The 24314-nt window shown below is 32.9% G+C and overlaps 1 protein-coding gene across 5 annotated transcripts in view; it reads left to right on the plus strand.

Moving 5' to 3' along the window:
• Positions 1 to 263: 263 nt before the first annotated feature.
• Positions 264 to 24314, plus strand: part of LOC148612543 (retinoic acid receptor RXR-like) — a 40786-nt gene continuing 16735 nt past the window's right edge. For 2 of the 5 annotated variants that reach the window (XM_088594098.1, XM_088594097.1), the window contains exons 1-3: positions 264 to 388; positions 17219 to 17612; positions 21144 to 21301. In XM_088594098.1, the coding sequence (XP_088450224.1) occupies positions 319 to 388; positions 17219 to 17612; positions 21144 to 21301 (622 nt within the window). In that variant the 5' untranslated portion in view covers positions 264 to 318. Of the gene's footprint in view, positions 389 to 13436; positions 13584 to 13707; positions 13835 to 17218; positions 17613 to 21143; positions 21302 to 24314 lie in introns of those variants that run through there. The other 3 variants (XM_088594100.1, XM_088594099.1, XM_088594101.1) reach the window with 2 other exon arrangements.

A 24314-nucleotide genomic window follows, 5' to 3' on the forward strand; every position in this document is an offset into this window, starting at 1 on the left:
GCTTTGTACTCGGCATTTTCCCTCCTAGTGTCAGATTTGTTCCCCTCTTCCATATTTTACTATCAAAATATAGTAATGCAACACACATAGGCACTGAATGATACTTTCTGTAGATTATTTTGGTTTTACTACATGTTACAAACCGATCTGAAAAAGAAAACAGCGTGCCCTCAACTTTATGGAGTGCGAGTACTCTGCGACCTCCCTTCTCAATCCAGCCAATCAGAGGACCGCAAAAGTTACTTTACCGATCTTTTTTATTCTTTCTATACGTTTAATACCTTACACATTGATTTGTAACAACAAGATTTTGCGGTCATGGTTGCTAATTTTAAACCAACCGAAACTGAATGTAGTATTTATGGGCTTTATATTCCACACATTGCAGGTTAGTTAAAAAGACATTTTCGAAGTAATTTTGCATTTTGACTTATTAAAAATGCATTCGAAAAGAACGAGAAGGGTCGATCGTTACAGACGGATTTTGTATTTTCCCTTTTTGGTCTTTCTTAATTCTAAATTAGAGGTCTGATATTTATTTGGCCTTCAGTTATGCTACGCATTAACCAGTTTATCGAAATTTTAATTTGAAGCATTCATTTATTGACGTTTACAAGCAAATCAAGCCTCTTTTTAAAGGCAAAAAAGAGAAGAAATAGAGGCTTGACCATCACCACTCCCATTTTCAGAAGAAAGGGGTTTTTATACAGATATTACAAAATCACTTTTAGGAATGTTTTGCTAATAAATTATGATTTTTTTTTGTTTTTATGGTTTTCTTTGTTTTGTGTATTTTTTTTTTTTTTTTTTTTGGGGGGGGGGGCATTGTTCATATGAAGAAATTATACATTCCATGTTTAAATATCAGTATAATATCAAGAACATTTTTATATATGGAAGGGTGTGTGCATTGAAGTTTAGGCATCAACCATTTTATTAGCAAGGGGGAGGACTGGGATATTTAAGAGAAAAAAATAAATTTTTGAGCTACCACGAAAGAAAAATCCGATGTCACCCCTCCCAAACCCCTCGGTAGAAATGGTCGGCGTTTTATTCAGTATGAGGCTTTATTTGTCACTCTTTACCATGCATTTCATATTGGCCACGGAACCAAAAATGACATACATGTATTACATAATATTGCTCGTGGAAACGATTTATATGTTGTTAGTGGGTAGTTTTTTTTTTATCAAACTTCACCACTTGTTGAATGATAAGATCTTACTTCAACATTTCAGGTCATTGGTTTTTCTTCGGTTTACTATTCGGAATTAACCATTTTATCTTCATTTTACAAGCATGACATCTATATATACTCAATGCAATGTTTACTAGAGGCAAAATATTCTTATAACCTTTTCATCCTGAATTTTGGTTTTGCCTCTAAAATTCATATTTGACCTTTTCCCTTGCCCCTTGATAAATTCAACTGGTTTCTCCCCTTATATATATCAGTTGTTTCCAATCAAACGAATTTTGGAGTATAAATTAATACTGATTAAAGTTTAAAAATACAAGAATTAAAAAAAATGCCAATCAGTTTAAAATTGAATGAAATGAATAACGTGTTTACAATCATTATACCTGTTTCAAATTTCAAATATATTTATGCTATTTTTTTAATACTTCTTAAAAGTCTTTGATTTGAGGAATTGTGTGAACTGAAAGCTGTTGACCTGTAATTCAATATGTAATATTTTATGTATTTATACTGTATTGTTGTGTGTGTGTGTGTGTGTGTGTGTGTGTGTGTGTGTGTGAGCGCGCGCTTATTACTACACATTGTGTAAGGCCTTCTTGTGCGGAATTAACCGGCACTGAAAAATTCTAAATGACTATCGTCAGTTTGCAGTTTCTTGTTCTCGTTTGTTATATGCACTTACGTTACCCCTGCAGCCTACATACAGTTTTTAACATTCATATGCATGTGAAGAAATTAAAATTGACATCTATGCCTTGAATGATATTAAGATTCTTTTTAGATGTCGCCTACATCCAATGTATCTGGTACATCGAAAGAATCGAATTATTGTGTAAATCGTCATGCAAAGATTTTACTTTGCTATAACCTAATGCATGTTTTGGAAATGTAGAAATGTTAAACTTGACATAAGATATTGACTCATATTCGTTATATTATACTGAAAGCCTTTTTCAACCACGTGTAGCATTTGAGAGTAAATGGCGTTTCTTTATTAAAGTCGTGCCTAGTTAGAATGACCTAACAAGAGCAAACAGTAAAAGTAGCACACTTGACTAACTGGAGTTGTTTCAGAGGTTGGAACCCTAACCGTTTTGTGGGAAAATTTCGTTGACTTCATGCAATTTTTTTGCATAATTTAGCAGCAAATACCCTTTCATAATCTCTAAATCCACAAAATAAATAACTATATATTTCATCAATATGCTCTCTCTTTGTGTAAAATGTGTATGATGTGAAATGTTCCCCACCAAAAAGAAAAACAAAAAAAACCCAAAAAAACAAGACAAAACAAAACAAAACAAAAAACAAAAAAAAAAAAAACAAAAAACGAAAGATTAAATTTTCAAAAATAATAAAACGAGAACAGCAGTATAGCTCTAATTATTTTTATACACATTATGTGATATCATGAAGGCTTATTGTTCATCATTAATGTATCACCCACGAAACATGGATTATTATGATACGATGTTTCAGGTCGGGAAGTAGTGCGGCATATAGCAGGACGGATACCCGGAATATTCGGTGGAATTTTTTCTGATGCTTTTCCAATTTAAGAATTAAGGAAAATAGAAGGGGATGTATGCGAACTACGACCCTTGTCCACCCCTTCAAAGATTGTGTGATAATCTAGAGTTGATGTTGGGTAGTGTTGTTAGGCAGATGGCTCAAAACACATCTAGATACTGTCTTTTTTTTTTTATCATTTTCTACATGCTGTCAAGGTATGCGCGTGTGTCAGAGACTTGAAGTCTGTAGAAACATGACAAAAAAGAGATTTTTAAGTGGAATGTGTATGGTACTCAGGAAAAGGAAAATTACAAAATAACATTTTTTTTCTTCGTCCATTTTTCTTACTTAAAATGTAAAAATAAATACTATTATCTCCCTTGTCACGAGTAATATAAGTGTTCAAGTCAATTCATTTATTTAATTTAGGGGGCTTGGGCAAGGTATATAAAAGATATAGTACATTCACGCTTAAGATTGACCGAGTTTTTTCTTGAGACGTACGAATTATAGATTTAGAGTGTTTTGTTTTCGTAGACCTGAATATATTTATATTAAATCTACCATGAAAATATGAGCCTTGGTGAATAAGATCACTTTTTAGACCTAAGACAATAGTTATATTCCTTCGTGCACATCCAGGCGATATGATCTAGGCGCGGATTCAGGCGAGGTGCAGCAGGCGCGCAAGGACTAACATGTTTTTTTTTAGTTTTTTATTCAAGTTTTTTTCTCGTTCTCAAGATCGATCTTCTGGTTTTCAAGTTTTGCTTTTCCAGAAAGATATTTTTTGTCATGAATGCTGGCATGCTTTTTATCTGTTAAAACCTTATCTTAGTTCCCCATTAAAAAATCAAATGGTTCCTCCCAAATGTTTTATTTAGGTCGCAGAGTCGCTAAAGGGCACAATATCGTCAAACGGGGAATCACCTCTATGAATTGATTGTTAGTTGGTCAGGAGGTGTAAACAGTTCTTTTTGTTGGTAAGCATCATATCATATCACGGACATTTGTCAAATGTACTGGTATTTTCTGGATAGACAGCACGACATCTGCTGGATGAGGGAAAAATGGGGTCCCATAGTCCAAATAATCATGACGTTTTATTCTGACGTTTATGCCTCACTAATGTAGGGAGGCGGCCTAGCAAAATATTAGACAGGGCTTCAGACCATCGCCTATATGTTGCAAGAAATTAACAAGCTAAACATTCCCGATATATAAATATGATTATATCACCGACCCCTCCACAGCACACACACACTCTCTCACACACACACACACACATACACGCCTTTGACACCAGGAATGGGTAGTTGAAGGTTCAAAGAAATGTAAAATACTTAAGCTTGTCATCGTTTTATGGACATTTTCTCCATCACTTAGTGTACCAACCCACCCCCACCCCCCATCAGAAAGAAAAAAAATATACAAGTAACAAATATATTGAAATAACTATTCTTGAAATTCACTGGAAAGAAGACAAGTCTATTTTCTCAATACATTTTGTTTTGTTCATAGCTGAACGGTATATTTATATACTATACAAATATTTTCATTTGCCTTTAGGGATATAATACTCCTTTCTTTTGTACAATTTATGTAAGCACATTCAAATTTAAGTACGTGTGCCTTGAAATATTAAAGTCACGACTATCGTTAAAAATACACACATGTTCATAAAATTTATTTATACATTATTGGAAGCAATATTTAAGAATTTTCCTTTTGTTTAAGTAAGGTAGAAAATACTCACAGTAATTTACTTCCCATTAATTTGACCCCCCACAAGAAATGAAAGTGAAGTAACGAAACTTATCAAAATGTTCGGCAATATTTTTATATTAATTTGAAGTAATTTCAGCGTTTTCTCAGTACTTCAGAAAAATCAACGGAGCGGAAAATTGTGTGCAGTTTTATACTAATAATGGTCTATCGGTTGAATTGGTATATTATTATTCTTAACTATTAGCCTTGCTTTCTTATAAAACATTTGAAGGCTGGGTGCCCATTAAAAATGGATTCCAATGATTTCTATCTCAATAAATTTGTCATCAGATATATAAACCAGGTATACTTTTAAATACTTCGAAGGTTGATGTCTACATTAAGACTATATATAAAAAAAAAAAATATTACATAAAATTTCTTCTTGAAATCAAAAACATGTCGTTTTACCGCTGTGATTTTAGTTATATTTGTACAGTTATTACTTGAACATGACGAATAAGACTCTTGCAATAACTGAAAATGAGTGAAAAAAATATGGACTTTTTCTGAATATATACATAAGGAATCGGGCACAAAATATCAATGGGTAAGTCAAGTATCAGAAATTGATAGGGGCAGGAACGGGGTAATTTACAGTAGTTCATGGGCAGTGGTGTTAGGGTTGGTACCCCTCCTTTAAATTGGACAATGTCGTCATTTTCATGTGTAAAATTTACAAAAAATGGTAAATGATGTTCAAGCATCCCCCCTTTTCTTGCGGAACCCTCGCTGGCACCTCTACTTTCAAAGTGTCTTGATCCATCCCTGATGGGATTGAATTAGGTGGATTAATGGGGCAGTCAACCGCTAAATGGGCTTGAAAAGAGAGAGTTGGAGAGTAAAATGGATAAGATGGGATAGCAAATAACATTTGGATGGAGAGAAGCGGGAGTTATGTGCGATAGTGAAGAGCAGTAAAGGGGATAAGATGGACAGTTCAGAGCATAGAGTTGTACATGGAGGAGGGAGGGTGGGTTGTTTAGTGTACTGGGTGGAAAAGCAAAGGACATTTTATGGGATAGCACGGTCATTGGATGAAGTAGTAAAAGGAATGGGAAAGGATAGCAAAATAGCAATGTGTGGGATAGTAAAGGTTATATGGTTCGATACTAAAAGAAAAGGGTGGGATAGCAATGGAGATTTTGTGGGATATGAAAGGCTATACATTTAAAAGTATTAAGTCACTGCGTGGGGTAATCAAAAGGATTGTGCGGAGAAGTAATGGGGACTGGTTTTGATGGTAAAAAGATTTGGGTGTTGAAGTAAAGAGTATTGTTAGCGAAAGTAAAGGGTATTTGAAAATAATATCAATCTATCTTAGAAACCTGACATTGCCCAGTTATTGGCACAGCTGATTGGGGAACTGCTGACGTCGGGCGAACTCGTCCAACGCCTATAGGGTTGTTATTCCGTACCTTCATATGCAGGGTGCCGCCAGATCCGGTCAACCTCATAACCATGTTTGAGTTCACTTTTTGATAAATGTTTAATGAAAGACGGTGTTGATATTTCATAGAGGTCTTTGTTTAGGATTGCCTAAACTTATAAAAATACATCTAGAAATTTACAAAAAGTGTGTGAATTAAATGGGGCATGAATATGGAACAATTATGCAATAACGTAAACAAGTATTGTCTTAAAGTGCAGGAAAATTGTTTTACCAGACACAGTGATCAATCTAACACTGCAAAGTTTGTTGGTCAAAGTAATTTTAAAAGTACTTTTGTCAAGTATAATTTGAAATTATACCGATCACTGTCTTGTAGTATGCTGTTTATTTTGGTGCTTAATTTATAAAAGATGAACATTTACGATACGCCTGACTTTCGTTGTATGTTGTGGTATGTCTTACGAATCAAACGCGGGTGCAATAGGGAATAAAATAATTTTGCCTTATGGAATTTGAAGCTCTTCTTTATTTTTCATTGTTTCCCGATTTTTATCTGACAGCGTTCCACGCTTTGAAATCATCGATATGCTTAAATTAAGTACTGCTTTGACTTAACCAGGAGTAACTTCAAGGTAAGAAGTATGGGCCTTGAAAGAGAAATCCAAGGGGACGGCCCACTTATTCTCGAAATTTTTTGCTGATTATGTAGTATATCACTGAAAATTAGTTGAGCAGATCCCATCTTATGCCCGTCAGACCCCTTTCAAAATTTCTGTATCCGCCACCGATGTGCTGGAGCATATTAAGCGAAAAACTAAGTTAAGCACGACCTACTCGAATACATTGTACACAAAGTAAATCTTAATTAAGTTTTAACCATTAAAATATCAAATTGTCAAGAATTTGAATATCCAAAATGTTTACTTAAGATGTACGACCTAATTGTTTTGTTCCTCACACTGACAGCTCACATCATCTTTGGGTGTTGATAAGTGTATTTTTAGTATATATCATATGCACTTTTATGTACTAAATCTACACAAAAATTTAAAGTAGGAAACTGTACTATGTAAAAGGGTTTTATGTCAAATATACATGACATGTCTTGGTAAGAGACCTAACCTGTGGCGGGTCCAAAGACGGACATTCCGTGGTTTGGCTAGGAAAGTCATGCTAGAGAGCTTTGGACAAAATAATGAATGAGCAAATAGTATGTGGTATGAAGCCATTTTTTCTATCCGTCCCTACTATAATGTCTATAATGTCATTACCTTTTCTACAATTCATGCATGGTTGGAATACCCATGTATTAAAGTGCATGTATATCTGAATTGTTAAATAATACAGCTGTTGAAATATTTTCAATCAGACATTATCACGCCAAAAAATATAGTACTTGTACGAATAGGATATATTCTATTGTGTGTTTGTGAGTATGAAATAACGTGTAATTCACCAAAAATTAAACAAGGTCCCTTATTTTTAGTGTTTTGTTTTTTTTTTATTGATTTTTTGTAAGTTTTGATACTGTCATTAAAATTCCTCAGTTATTCGCGGCACGTTGGGCCGCTACTCATTTGACAGGAAAGGAACATTTTAACGACGAAATAAGTGGCATTTGAGTGTTTCTTTGCTAATAGCGAATAGAATTCTGTCTCTGAATATCGATGAAACAGAAAAAGACGCTTAGGAAAAACTACCGTTAAAGTCTGTCCAAATTCTCAAATAATACATACTACTGCTTTGGCATAAATATTGGTACTCGGCTAGCAATATGGAAACCCTACGCAATCATACCTTTCTTGATCAGCTAGTCCAATATTGGGTTCCAATGCCGGTCAGAATCGGGTCATTATTTTGCATTTATGCACATATGAGTATTTTAAAGAATACTTATGTTTTAATTTTTGTACATGTACCCTTTATACTACATATGCATATAGCCATTTCACGAATTATGTGCTACAGTGCTATAGGACAGAGCGCGTAAGAAAAATCGTAGTTCGAGCTTTTGTATCGAAAAAAAAAAATAAAATGAACGAACAATTTTGAACAGTATGGTTTCCGTTTAAGTTACAAAACTCACTTTTCAAGTTATTTTTTTTCGCTGCTAGTTGGAATATTCCGATCAGTTCAACAGAAGCTATGGAAAAGGCTAGCTTATTGAATGGTTAATGGTAATTTTGCTTTCCCATGTTGATAAGGAACAGGGTTGTCTAGCTATAGTCGCTATGGAAAGCTTTTAATCGTGAGAAATGAACGCTAGTATGCGGGCATGATTGTATCTCTTCCATAAAATATTCATATGATAAATGATTTGTAAAAATGCACTTTTTCTGCGTATTTGTTTAAGGCTAAACATTTTTCATCCATAACCATGGCAACAGCCAAGAAAAAAAACTTTACACTACCTAATTCCACAAATTTGGTATTGATATGTCCAGATGTTGAAACATGTACTAAACCACATGCCTTAACATCTCATAGACACATATATGCCCACGAGCAAGCTCTGTAGTATAAATGTACTGGTGTTGTTAAATCATGTGATTTGAAAAAAAAATCACATATATAGTCTCCCCAAGAAAGAGGTAGACAGCTTATCAAATGGACTGTTGTGCGTAAAAATCTCTCAATTATTTACCCAATGAACACTTAGCTTTCTATCAAAAATATTGCAAAAAAAATCTTTACATTTTGTCATATTTTCAGGAATAAGTCATATTCTGTTATGGTGTTGTCAACAAAAAATAGTACCAATTGCAGTTTGGGGTTGGTGTTTTAGAAATGGCAGCAAATTGTTTGTCAAAAGTGCCTAGTCTGTCCACCATAAATATTGGTCCAATATGAATGGTATGTCCACACTGGTCCCCAAATATACAGGGTTCAATAGGCTGCTGGTGGTCCCGTTAGGGGCACTGTCTAGTTTTTATCGTTGTTTACTTGTACATTTAGAGTATTATTTTTTTTCTACGAAACCATATTCATGTCATTTTCAAAGAAAAACATTTTCGTGTTAAAATTACTGTTGTAAATTATTGCGAAAACTTTTTTGATTTTACGAAAATTGGTTGAAATGGTATTCGCGTTTTTATTTCATATAAACCTCATTGAAATTGAGGGAATCGACGGTTAATATACACAGACACTTGGGGCACGGGTGGTTTCGGTCCCCCTTTTTCTTCCAGAATTTCCGTCTGATTCGCTTATTTGATTAAAAAGCGTACTGATGCCAGTGTCTGGGCTGATTCATTAAAAATATCACAAAGGAACGTGTAATACCACCGTCTTATTAAAAGATCGATGCAAGTATTAGTATTGTTCTCGAGAAAAAAAGATGGTTGAAACCATCTGTGCCCCAGGTGCTTGTGTTATTACACAGACACATATTTTTTTTTTAAATAATCTGAATTCCGCTGGACATTCCCCTCTTGCTTTCTCTTTCTTTTTAATGTATCATTTTCGAGTTCTGTGTCTAAATCGATGTCTTATGGTCTTGTAGAAGTGATCACGAGCTATATCTGTACTTCACGTTTTGTCAATTTTGTTGATAAAATTGTTTGATGTGCATTAGTTTTGTATATTTTTTTCGTATTATTTGCTTTGTCTTTGTCACGAGCTCATTGATTTCTTTTTAATGTAGTGATCTTGAGTTCACCTCGAATGTTTTAATTTTATATCAAATGCTTTGTTCGTTAATGCATGTAAAACACGACTATGTTATGCGTTTTAAGATCGTTTCAATCTTCTGTTTTATTTCTTAAAAAAAACACTGTCAAGTACAAAAATTCTACAAGCTAAAATCATGAAAAACTTATAGGGCGATGTTCAAAACTGCAAGTCAAGTGACGAAGGTGAAGCAGACATAATCTTCAGTATACTAAAAAAGAGTGGGGATAGGAAAAAATTTAATGAGCAACCAAGAGTCTTCCGAAACACAACTGGGTTCATTCAGGGCCAGAGTATCGTTATGCTCTAAATAGATGCTTTGATTTATTTTTTACGGTTTGGGTTATAGCTTAGCTCACTTTTGAAATGAAACGGTGGGACTCTAGAATAACAGGTAGAAACACCAGATGAGAACTGAAGTGTCTAGTACCGAAAGCTGAACGTAAAAACTAGTTGGTAAAAATACGAAGTCAGCTACAGAAAATAAAGAGTAATCTTTTTATGCAAAAACTGGAGACTGTAGCCAAAAGAATTAAAGTCCATATCAATACACAAAATCGGAAAGTTGAAACAACCGCAACGGTCTTGTCTTGGTACAGACGTCGAAATTTTTGGTAAAAAATAAGCTATGACCTCGTTTCTATTACGATTATATTTTTTTCGGTATATATATTGCAATACAAAAAAAAACACTGGGCAAAGATGGTGAAATCGGTTGTCACAGTAGTATAGATCTATATAAATATGTTTTTTTGTAACAGAATATTACTCAAAAAGATATTGATATGGGCAATAAGTAAAACTTTTCAAGGCAATTACGCTAACTGCTCTCTAATGTACATGCACAAGAGCCGAACGAAATTTCGACGCAAAAATGGCAAGTGAAGGTGTAAATCATACTATATTTTCAATATTATATTCCTTGTTTCGGTTAATTTTTATTTTTCTTCTTGACCTTCAACTCCATTCACCCGGATTTAAATTAACCCTAAAGATCTATCATAATACAAGTTTATATCATAATCACATATATGCGCTTACTGTCTCGATATGTAATGTAAACACCAACTTTGTCCATTTGTGGCCTTTGACCCGAAAACACTTAACAGAATATATCATTGTAGATTTAACAATTTCTATAGCATCAAAATGTCAACGTTCTGGAGGTACATGTACTTGTAGTGGGAAGGTCTTGTGTCATAACTAAGACATTTAATATAGTATTCTAATTAAGCCTACACTTATAAGACCTTAGTTAAACTACCATCATTATGGATGTTAGCAAGTCCCCTAGACTCTGCTTTTTGCAGCAACATACTTACTTTTGTCAGGGAACTCGTGAGTATATTTTTTTTAGTAACACCTTCGTCTGTTTTTACATGTAACATTTGCATTTTAACATTACTTTAGCAATAACTGTGTTACAAGTGTATCAATATTTATTTTGATTGAAGACAAAACATTTAATTAAGCCTTTGTAAATGGACCTTAGATCACCTAATTTAAAAAATGAAAGTCTAAAGAATACCTGCGTTTATAACTCAAGAGGCATACATCACGTAATGTCCTCGCCGAAAAAACAACGGAGAAATTGCCTCCGTTCATGCTTACAACTCCTCTGTTAACAGATTATCGGAATGAGCTGGAATTTCGTAGTATATTTGGACATCACAGTATAATCGTAATCCAGTAGTGCTAGAGGTTGTCTGGCAAGCTATTTTCTGACTTGATTGGGGTATGGAGGAACGGAATTCCAACCTCTTATGTTGTAGGAGCAAGTATAATCGGTGACACCTCCAATTTAAAGTAGAGTCGATTATGGAAACGACTTGTTTTCAGTATTTTTTTTTTGGGGGGGGGGAGGGGAGGTTAAGCTGGAATGAATGTGAATATGTACGGGTTGGTGCTCGAAAAAGGCAGTCTAGCTGTTCGGCAGATTTATTCCGTGCCTTTATTCGCGCATATTCTGTCTCACATTTCGCCTGAATCCGATTTTATAAAACGTATGCATGTCAAAAACCAACCAATTCACTCTTAATTCTAATTAAGAAACATTAATCATTCTTAGTTTGTCAATCGGCTATTGTAGTTATACAGAAGCACTTTGTTAGAGTTCCCGTTCTTGATTCGGATTGATTTGGTTGATTTTAATTGGTTGTAAGTTGGAGACGAATGTACGGTTTTCTCAAAAATACTGATATGTACACATAAAGGACTATCGTTGCGTAAAAATATGGCAAAAAACATTCAGTTTGTTTGTTCGGTGTTTTTTTTTCGCATCCATCGGAAGGGAGTGTCTGAACTTTGTATGGACTGGTAACCAATAACAATCCATATCGATACTTATCGTACTGCAGCAGTGCTATAGGTTGTCTGGCAAGCTATTTTCTGACTTAGCACCATACTTGGAGGAGGAACATAGTTCCAACCTCTTATGATGTGAGATAAATTGTGACAAAGCAGTCTTCATATAAATCTCCTACAAAGACATCTATGGCAAGCCAAAGTGGACAAAAATCAATATTTTGTAATATTAGAAAATGAATTTTTAATATTAAAAAAGATTTTTTAATAATAGAAATTCATTTTGTAATATTAAAAATTCATTTTCTAATATTACAAATTCCTGATTTAGTAATATTATAAAATATCACACATTTTGTAATATTAGAAAATGAATTTGTAATATTAGAAAATCAGTTACATTTTTTAATATTACAAAATGATTTTCTAATATTAAAAAATCGCAACTGAATAGACAAATCCATTTTCTAATATTAGAAAATCAATTTCTCATATTAAATAATCGTTTTTTTTTTAATATTAGAAATTCAACTGAATTTTTAATATTAAAAAAGTGTTATGTGATATTAGAAATCTAATTTGTAATATTAGAAAATGAATTTGTAATATTAAAAAATCATTTTTAATATTAGAAAACATTTATTTTCTAATATTACAAATGCCTGATTTAGTAATATTTTTGTAATATTAGAAAATCAGTCATATTTTTTAATGTTACAAAATGATTTTCTAATATTAAAAAATCGTCATTGAATACGACAAATCCATTTTCTTATATTAGAAAATCAATTTCTAATATTCAAAAATAGTTTTTAAATATTTAAAATTCGACTGAATTTTTAATATTAAAAAAGTGATTTGTGATATTAGAAATCTAATTTGTAATACTAGAAAATGAATTTGTAATATTAAAAAATCATTTTTTAATATTAGAAAATGCTCATTTTTGTCAACTTTGGCTTGCTATAAACATCATTTATTTTGAACAGACCTGCATACAAATTTAAATGCCTATATTTTAAAGGGTCGGGTGTTTACTTTCTGTACAAATAAACTACTGATTTTTCCACAGGGGCTTGGTGAGTATTTTCAGTAACATATATGCCCGCTAGGCAATGGAAACCTCGGAAAAAACTAAAAATACTCACCAAGCCCCTGTGAGTGAAACCCGTTACACATGGCCATGCATCGTCATTGTACTCGAGGCAACGGACCCAGTATTTCAGGTCAGGATGGCGTAAATAGAAAGTCGAGTCAATAACATTTTTGGGTAAAAGTAAGCGAAAAATCAAGATTTCATTTTTCTTCAAGGTTTTATTTTATGATTCCCAAATCATGGTGTAACAGTTCTGTGTATTGCCCTGTCGGTATTTGACACGTGATCACATTGATTATGTGGATTGTCTGTGAACTTTTGACCTGTAGATTGTTGACCTCAATCACCCTTCTGAAAAACAAATTGATTTTCTTTTCTCATAGCATCCGTACTTCCCTAATTGTGAAAAATGAGTTCGACATTGATTTTATTTGCGTTTCACTTCAACACATCCGTTAATAACCGCTTCACTCAATCGATAAGCATGTTGTTGAAAAAATGCTAACAAGTTACGCGCAAGGAATTGTGGGTAACCTGTGAAAGGTGAAAATTCTGAAATTAGGGCAAGTGCCCTGTGTTTACAGTTCGCCGTGTTTACACCATTTATGGTTACGTTTCCAGTATGGATCATTCAGAAATGGGTAAGAAATATTAAAATTTAGATAATGACAATACTCTCGAACTATAATGCGAACAAGGTTAGTCAATATTCAATGAAATGTCGTTGTTCTATCATCATGTTGTGTATTGATCCGCCATCTTGGTGTTACAATTCGGGTTGAACGCACTGAATGTTGGGTTCAATTCGTAAAAGTTACATGTACTTTGGATATTTTTTGTTGTGATTTGAACAAGATCTGTTATTGACCCTAACATTTACTTGATTATAGAGGTAAGTGTTCTTGTTTTAATTACCAATTTAAAACGCTAAAGTGTCAACAGATAAAATAAATTTACCTGGCCTTGTAATACATAAATTGGTTAATTGCATAATCACAAAATTCTCAAAGCTGTTCATATGATAACATAACTTTTCAATTTTATAATAAACTGCTTTAGATTTTAGGTGCAAGTGTATTTCAATTAGGTGCTATAATGTGCCTACATAAGATGTTCTGTACAAATGTACGTGCATCAGCAATCTTTGACAGATTCAGGGGACTTGATGTTGGCAGATATAGAAAAAAATCACTGGTCCTCCCTTTTTCAGAATTTCTGGAATCTCTGGCATTCCTCATTATACAGTTGTTTGCAAATTTTAGAATATGGTACAATGTATATAAATGAGAAAATAATATTTCTTAAGCAATACTGTACTTTAGGGCAGGTGATGGAGTTAATTTAACTTAAATATTGAACTTACTTTTTATGAATTCATGTAAATATATATCAAATTGATTTCTCTAATAAACAATACAAGCGATTAAAATGTCTCACCATGGTACCAGTCCTTTCCTTCAAAATTCTCAATGACTAAGCTGAAAACAGAAGACTATATTTATAGGATTCAACTAGCCAGAAACAAAGAAAGTACACATGATTTCACTAGCCTGAATCAATTTTTCCCAGCCCTGGGCTTTTGGCTAGTGGCTTAAGGCAAGCATTGTGGTACTGAATTTCCTTTGAAAGACAAAGTTTTTGGAGGTTTGAGTCTAGATTTACATGTACATGTAGTTAATAAATTTTCAGGAAATTAGTCAGCTGCAGTAGTTAATTGTGTATTCATATTGGAATTACCCAGTTAATGTTGTACACCAGTGTTTTTTGGGTGTCCAAATTTAGGCTTCATTTCCAAAGCTACACATGTATGCACAAAATTTCCCATATTTCAGCAGTGAAATTCCAAACTGTGACTTGAAACATTGTCTAAATATTTGTACATGATAAAAATGGAGATTTGTACAATAAAAAAGAAAAAAAAGATTTGATGTGACAATTAATTGACACGTTAATTGTTAACTCTTAATAAACATTTGATCGGCAGTGTATATTAAAGTTTCTTTATGCTACATTTGGTCAATATCTATGTCTAGCCAGCCTTAGCTGCTATTCCAAATTTTGTGCCATGTTTTTTTTAGAATGGCCCATTGACATATAAAATGTCCAGTTGAATAGGAGGGTAAAAGGGGCCATAGTCCCATTGGCAAAATTTTAATCCTAATCCCTGCATAGGTCATGTCTCCATCAAATTAAAAATTATCCAATAACATTGTACATTGTTTGTGGTGAACAAATACATGTAGTTCTAGGGTTTCATTTCTTGTAACTTTCTCTGTGACCATTTATAATTTAACTGGAAAACTGAGGGGATCATGGAACCGTGGGATTACAATTCTAGATTCAACCCTGCTGTGGTATTAAGTGATATTGTTAGCCTTTTTCTCAGAAGTAACCCATTCTCTTTTTATTGGGAAAATATGCATTTTTTTTTTTAATTGGAAGTTTGGAATAATGAATTGTGTACTAAAACCTTGAATATGTGGGTAAAGTTGTTAATGGAGAATTACTTCGTGTTCACTGGATTTGTGATAATTTTGTTTCACTATGCTATACATTCATAACATTTTGAGGATATCAGTAATCACTTCAGTAATGAAAACAAAACATTGTTACTGTTACAATGTATTTTGTACATTGCACATGCAGTAGAAAATACTTGTATGTGTTACTGAACAACTTGGAATCCTGATATTATATTTCTGCATGTTGTTGTTATGACTTAGTTTACAACCAGGTAACAAACTTCCTTGTACTTAGATGTTGTAGCATGACTTCTGTGCACTAGTTGTGTCCTACATTGTTTACAAAATATCTGGATTTCTGTTACCTTCAGAATCCACTTTTCACAATCAAGTGTGCTGTCTATGATGTATTAAAAGAATAAATTTCAGCATATTGCCAAAAAGTCTGCTATCCATTAAGACATGAAAGATTTGGTCAAAGGAAACCAAGAATTACAGAAATGAAAAATTATCTTTCTAATTCGAAAGTGTGTGAATTAATGTACCTCCTAAATGATTCAGATCCTTATTTGAGAGATGTTACCAGAAACAAAGGACTGTTTTTAAGACCTTTACCAGTCATCTGGAATGTTTGAACCTTTAGACTTTGGTCTACAAGTACATTTGTATATGTTAATGTACATGATTGTGGGAATGTACAGTATATGTACAATGTACAAATGTACAAAAGTTGTCTAACCTTATGATTTTGGTGTAAGGCTTATAATTTTTAAGGACATTTTACCATATACCCTAATGATTGTTTTAAAATTCCTGAAAATTTCATCTGGGCAAACTCTCAGATTTTTTTTCTGTTCGGTTGTTTTTTTATACATATATCACTCTCTACTATTGTACCATGGTCATTTCTGGTTAAAAAAAAAATACTATGTCCTAATATAGTTTTGAAGAAGGTAGTAATGCTTCTACCAAGAAAAAGCCAACCGGGTGGTAACTTTAGTTTCGGTAAGAACATACATGTACATGTACATCCAAAATATGGGTGGTTTATCACAAAATCAGCTATTTGCAACAACAAAAAAACCTTATGATTTTTTATCTCAAATTACTACTTTTTGGTGTGAACCTTACTATTCTCATCAGAAAAGTGTAGGCAAATCTACATGTTGTAAGTATATGTACAGACCTACATGTATGCAGGACTGAACCAAAAATTACTGAACAAATAGCTGTGCTTGGTTTTTTTGTTTTGTTTTTTTTTTTCATATACATGTATATGAGTCATAGCTAGGAAGCACTAAAAGCCTGATTTCGGTCTGACAGGAAGTAGCATTTTTTTTTACCTCTCCATACAAATTCTAATATATTTTTGGATATTCTTCACTAAAAAACTTTATTATTGTCTTCAATAATTATTAAAATTCAGATTCTCGTTTTTTTGTTTGTTTCTGACATGCAATAATGGTAGGAAAGGTGACAAGAACATTTTCAAATATATCTACATGTATATATTTTACTTCTTTCTCTTACAGGTTACACCTGCCTCATATTACTTGTACATGTATATGCTTGTACTGTGCAAGACCAACTCAAAAATATGCCTGTTGTTATTACCTTTTGTTTAGCACATTTTCAGAAGACTGCTGTACATGTAAATGTTCATGTACTATGAATCTACAAATTGTACATTTTGTACTGGACCTGGTACAAAAATGTATGTATACATTTGCACTCTATTCTAATGCTAATAATTTATACAGTCATGTACATATAGGTTATTATATTTACTTACAGAGATTTTTTTCACCTTTCAGATTCACTTGATAGCAGTGTTGGAAGTTCATCAGGCATGACTTCAGGTGGTATGGGAGGTGGTGGGCAAATGTCGATAAATTCAATGGCTGGCCTGGATTCACCGCCAGATATCAAACCAAACATTGAGGCTCTACAGATGCCACCATCTCACAGCTTTTTTGGGGGATATCCAGGGGCAGGATTACAGATGTCAATGCCATCCTCTCAACCATCACCCGGATCGGCACCAATGCAGTCGCCAGGGTTGTTATCCCCAAGTTCATCTGTGACATCACCCACATCAATGATCGGTTCACCAGGATCCATTGGTTCTCCTCCCAATGCATTTTCCACAAAGCATATATGTGCTATTTGTGGTGATAGAGCTTCTGGAAAACATTATGGTGTTTATAGGTAATTATGTTTTTTTTTAATGAATTTTTGGTCAACATAGATTTGTATGTCAAACCTACTACATGTACATGTACATGAAGTATAGTTTTTTGGTTTTTCCATCCTTTTTGCTTTTCATTTTTTAATACAGCATGTTGTCTTCTAAATTGAAAATGCCTGTACTGTGCTAAGGTATCAATGAAAATGATTTGCTCTTTTATTCGTTCATGCATGAACCACCAGCTGCTGGATGTACATGTGCATTATACACATATGTTTTCCACTGTGGAATCGTGATTTTTTTATTACATGTATCTAGGATGTAAATGATGTGCATGTACATGTATGATGCATCATTATTCTTTGAGGCGACAACTACAAGGTAAGAGCTATTTCCTCGTCATTACATGTACATGTTTGTGCGAAAGGTCTGGGATGTGTAAGTGTTGCTTGTATGAGATATCTAGACTGTATTAAGCTGTAACTTAGTAATTTTTTCAATATTTTGAAAATTCTTTTCAAGCTGTCTGTACTTGAGCAGAAATAGCCTCTGGAAAACAAAAAAAAACCCATGTGCATGAACATATATATCGTGTACATTGTATCTTCCTAATTCGGGCTTTCAACAATAGGAACTATTCTGCCATTTCCATTACACTTCAAAAATAACCTCAGATGCAGAAAAGGGAATTTCTTCTTGAAAAATTTGTCGGAATAGTAGTCATACGTGACTCAAAGTATTTCTTTTCACCAGGTAGCACTAAAAAAATTGGTTAGATATCACTGGAAATCAAGAAAAATAACTCTGTCAAGAAATTTGGCACGAAGCGAGGAGCTAGGAAAAATAGTAATAGTAAAAATTTCAACCAGTAAAAGTATAATTTAGAATTGGATTGGTCAAATTCAGGACAGATTCTTCCAACTAGTAGTGTCTCTGAAGTTTTTCTTTTTTGTAACTGGAAAGGCTGAGGAGTTCTGATATGGTCTTTTATATATTATGTAATATCTACAAGTATCAATCTTACTGAAAGTTTGTGCTAGTCCTAACTGTCCTAAAAATGTACATGTACAAATGTATGTAGGTAGAAATTACATACATTTTAATTAATTGGTAATTGTCATTATTTTTATAAAGGGTTATTGTCAAAAAAATTTGACAGATAAAAATTGTAATTTTATAAAGAATACATGTATACTTTATCACCTTCACAACAACTTTTCCTCAATAGACCCTTTTTGTGGTAAGTTGATGAGCTTGCTCAATATACACTTCTGTCAGATAGGGCTTGGGTAGAACCAAAGAATTTTCCTTACGGAAATGAATATTGAGCATACTCTGGGCATGCTTATCGACTATCCCACAGTTAGCACAACAGGTTCTATTTTAGTGTTTGAATGAGGGGGGATAGGGGTTGGTCACTTATTTTTTTAAGTACAGCTTATAAGGATATGTGCAATGTACATTTAGGAACATGATATTTTCTTTATTTAAGCCATCATGTACATGTATAACTAAATTTGTAAACATCAATATCGAAGTAAAATTTTTTGTTGATATATGTAATTTTGTGCATGTACATTAGTACAACTTTCAGCATACAGGTACCTTAATAATTGTTCAAGCATAATCTTAATGCTGAGCTACATGTACATGTATTCACAACACTTACATGTACATGTATATGGTATTATAATTATGGGGGAGAGGTTATAATATACCTGCTCAGCCTTAGATGTGCCCAAGGAGTTTTATAGTACAAATGCACCTGATCAGCCACATTACAGGTGAGGTACAAGGAAAAAATTCAAAGTATAGGTGTACATGTATAAAGTTGCATGCAAAGAAAGGAAAATTCCTTGTGCATAAAAGTCTGCTCTGCACTGTAAGAAGCGATGAATGCCATTGCTAGGTGTCAAAATTATTCAGGTATGTTCTGGGTACAGTGACTTTTAGTATTTATTCACCAAGACTATTTATGTCAACATTCCAAGGCTATTTGTTATTATGTTAACACATGAAATATGATGACATTTGTTCCTGGTGTAAGTGTATATACAGTAAGTTGTTTTAAATGTCCTGATTAGGGTTCATGTCTCCATTGCATAAATGATTCACCTTTCTCACATTCTTTTAAACATGGTTCACACATTTCAACTTGAAAATTACATACTGTACATGCTGTACACACATGTAGATACAATGTGCATGTACATTTGTAAATAGTGAGATACCAAGTTTTTTACCATTTCTCAAAAACTAAAGAAATGCTTTTTAAAATACCTTTAATATGTACATGTATGCACTGTTAGTAGAAATGTTAAATGCAGCAATTATATTTTCTTAAAGGTCTTGTACGGTAAAGTTAGCTGTGGTTGTTTTTTTTTTTATCTTTCTGCGACAGTGTGTAGTAATTTCATCAGTTGTTTGAAAAAAAAAGTTGTAATTTGATTTGACCTGAATTGTATTATATCCAAACCTCAGTCAAATGTATCATATTGTATCATAATGCATCAATGTTGTGATGAATCATTTCATCCTTGTTTTGTCAGTAGAGTAGACCTTGTTACTTTTTTCCATTACACTTTAATTTTCTTACAGAACATTTTCTTTTTTTGTGAGTTTACATCATTTAACATGTGTGAAATCAGTCATCAGTGCAAAGGTTTGGTACTTCAGTTTGTGTCTGTACAACCTTTTGATAACAAGGTTATTTGGAAAACATATAAAAGCATACTTACTTATTGACAGTCACTTCGCTTCTATACACATGATGTATGGAGCCATTCAGGGGAAGTATTTCTCAACTGGAGCTTAAACCATTTTCTTTATTATTTTATTTTCTGCATTAAAACATTGCGACTAATGTTTTGACAACTCCAAAACTTTTTAAATTTGCCATATTTTTACCATCACCTGTCAGTTACCCTTTCACATTTCAAGTCCTATAAACTCAGTTAATTTGTTTAATAATTAGCCTGAAGGTAAGCTAATTTACCTGGCTGTGTAATATCAAATGTTCACAATAGGGTATCAATCATTTTAGATTCACCTGAATTTATTTTTTACATTTAGAAATTTGTTTTAAAGAAGGGGTTATACCTTGTTATACTGAAGGATTACTGAAGATGAGAAGGGATCTTGAGACAGAAGATTTGACCCTCCAAGGTTCACAAGTACATGCAGGAATATACATATGTATGCAGTAACCCATTGTCTATTCTTTGTAAAGACTTTAAAATGACCATCCGTCTATAAATTTTGAATGAGTTCTATAGTCTTAATTATTTGAAAGTCAAAAGTCAAGGTCGCAGGGTCATTGAGTTACCTCTATTTGAATACCACAACCAACTTTCTTCTTAGGTGTACAAATAAGACAAATCTGGAACCAATTGCATTTTTGGGTTATAGGTGAAAGGTCAAGGTCAACATTTTTGAACCTAGACTTAGTCCAGTGATCAGCGCTGCTGTTTTACATCAATTTCTATTTGTAGTACATGTACAAATGTAGGTTAGTCATATTGTGGTCACATTAGAACTTATTTTTTTTTCAGTTGTGAAGGTTGTAAAGGTTTCTTCAAAAGAACTGTGAGAAAAGATTTGACCTACGCCTGTAGAGATGACAGAAACTGTATCATAGATAAGCGTCAAAGAAACCGATGCCAGTACTGTCGCTACATGAAATGTTTGACGATGGGCATGAAAAGAGAAGGTATGAATAGTCACTTGTTTTATATTTATTTTCGTGTGGTGCTTTTTTTTTTAAATATTTGTACATCCATTGCATGCAGAGGGTCTATTTAGATGACATTGTATCTCTCATTTATTTTTCCACTCCTGTAATTACTACATGTATCTAAACCCATCCACACAACTACATGTATTTTGACTGCAACAATTGGCAATATAGGCTTATTGGTCCTTGATATTACAAGAGATGATCAGTGAAAAGGAATGGTCACATGACCCTTCATTGCTCTGTTGGCTTATACATAAAAATATTTTTGATCATAGGCTTGTTTTGTATACCAGTTTTCCATTGTTAAAGTCGTATAATTTAAACACAATATTAAAAATGTAAATTAGTCTTGAATGCTTTATGGATCACAATAGGATGTTACATTTAGATGAAGGAGACTAGTTGACAAGTTCTATTATACTTTTAAGATAATTTTGGTATACATGTACTCATAGATGAATTTGTCATCATTTTCTAAACTAAAACGATGTAAGAATCATTTGAATACCAGTCTTTGATCAATAATAAACATTCTTCTTGATTCAATTTAATTAGAAAATTGTGTGGGTTGGTTAAAGAACTCCATTTAATCATAATGTATACAATTAACATTTCTTTTTTTTGCTTAAGATGATGTACCTGTAGAACTTACATGTAACATACTGTATTCAAAGTTCAATTTATATTATGATCTTACATCTGCCTATACCATTTATTTTACCTCCCACTCAAGAAACCTTGTTTGTTCATCAGTCTGTTTGTTTGAATTTCGCTGCAATTATCATGAATCCCAATGGATGGATTGGATCCATATATTTGCTTTATATTGATGGAGCATACATTTAGGTTGCTGTCCATTACTTACAATGTACTTCTTGTTTTCTACCAATGCGATATACATGTGTACTTAGCACAACAATGTGGAGGGATGAATTTTTAGGCTTTTTAGCGAAATTCTGCTATTTCCAATCCAGATTTACTGTGACAAACTTTGTGACATTATGTGAGCAACTTGATCTTCTTTTTAATTCAAAACTTCATATGTGGACTAAGGTTGACATCAGCAGTCTTTGAAATTGGGACCAGTCCACCAGTTGATGATGGTGAAATAGGGCGGGCTTGCAGAAATTTTGCTTTTAAGCCAATGTATCCTATTAAAGATTCTTTTCAGATTAAGGGTAGGGGCTTGTCTGAAATTTAGATGGCAAATACTGCATCAGTGCAGTGTTATATGATTTTTGTAAATTTTAGGTTTCCACAGGAAAACTCCAAATAAAGATGAACTTTCTCACAGTTAAAGTCTGCTGTCCAAACTAAACACATCCTTTGAAAATTCAAGTTTTTATTTTTTATTTTTTATTTTTTTTTGCCAAAGGGAAAGTAGAACATAGTATACAACTTTCTGGCATAAAAATTCAGGCCTTTCATTAAGAGGCGGTACCAGATACTTTTACTTTTCTAAACTACTGAAAGGTACCTCTAGAATTTTAAAATTTCATACTTTTTTATTAAAAAAAATGATGAAAAGTACCTCCTACAAAACCAAAGGTACCTGCGTTGCAAAAAAATTATGAGACCTCTGAAAATCACACTTGCCCTGGTGACAGGAAAGTGAAATCCTAGAACAATGTAGCACCTCTCTATATACATGTATGTTGGAAAAGATAAGTCTTGTGTCATAAAAAAAGAAAGAGGGGTTAAGCATATACATTCGTTCTTCAATTGCTTGTATTTTTTGTTCGTATTCATCTGAGCTTGAACACTAGAGAAGGTTTGCATATGGGGTATGTACTGTTGACATGATGTGTTTTACATTTTTTCCTTGATCAGTTTTTTCAACCTCTTTTTTTTGTTTTCATGTTTGACTTTCATCAGTTTTAAATCAAATAAAATTGGATGATCTCCTGATCAGACCAAACAATTAACCACATCATTGACAATAAATTTGTTATAGTCAATTTTATGTTGAATTAGAGAGAAGGTTGAAAAATATGGGTAACAAATTGTTTACTTAATTTGCCCATACATGTACATGCTGATATTTATAACAGCGAAACATGGAACTTATTTGGGCAAGTTTAAAATAAAAACAAGGCAACTTGATAGTCTTCAAAAGGCAAAAAGTTTATTCTTTTACTGTACATTCATGAAAGTCAATGTTTGGAACAAGACAGGTACATACAATGTATATGGTACCTTTTATTGTATATTTCTGATGACCTATATGTGTTTAGAAGATAGATTTGATGAAAAAATTTCACAGGATAAAGCAATTATACTTTCTTACAAGTATACGTACATGTATACATGTACATCTAAATTCATCAAATTGTGGTTTTAAGTGGTTTTAAAATGTCAGAATGGGAGGTTATATATTCCATTATCATTGGATAATACAAAAAAGTAAAACAAAATATTTAATAGATTGTCTATGCAAAAACCAGGCAGTGTATTGCACATAACAAATTTTGATTTCATAAAATTTTCTTTCATTTCATATCATAAATGCATACTTTCTCAAAGTTTAATTTTTATTTTTGATTAACTGCTTTGGTTGAATAGAAAAAAATTACATAGAAAGCATTGAAATTCATTGAAAACAGGAGATAACTCTTTTAAAGCTAGAGGTTCTTGAGTTGGGACAATAAACTTAATTGTAAAGATGTCTGAATAGAGAATGTGACAAACTTAGCATGAAAAAGTTCTCAATTTAGATAAGATGATTTGCAATTATGACTGATTGTACTGATGGAAAGATTACATGTATATCTCACGGTGCATGTCCCCCCTTCAGTCTTAGTCATTAAGATCAGGCACTATGTCCGTATTCATCTTTCATATCATAATTCATTTATATAACATGTATCTTAACTTCCATGTTTTGCCATTATGTAATATGTTCTAGTTATGGTAATGTTCAATTGATGCTAACAACTTTTTTTCTTAAAAATTTAAAGTAGCCTGAAATATGTTTTTTTTGTTTTTT

Source organism: Perna viridis, chromosome 7, assembly GCF_037379345.1.
Source record: "Perna viridis isolate PV_CMFRI_1.1 ecotype Kerala chromosome 7, ASM3737934v1, whole genome shotgun sequence".
Classification (NCBI taxonomy): domain Eukaryota; kingdom Metazoa; phylum Mollusca; class Bivalvia; order Mytilida; family Mytilidae; genus Perna; species Perna viridis.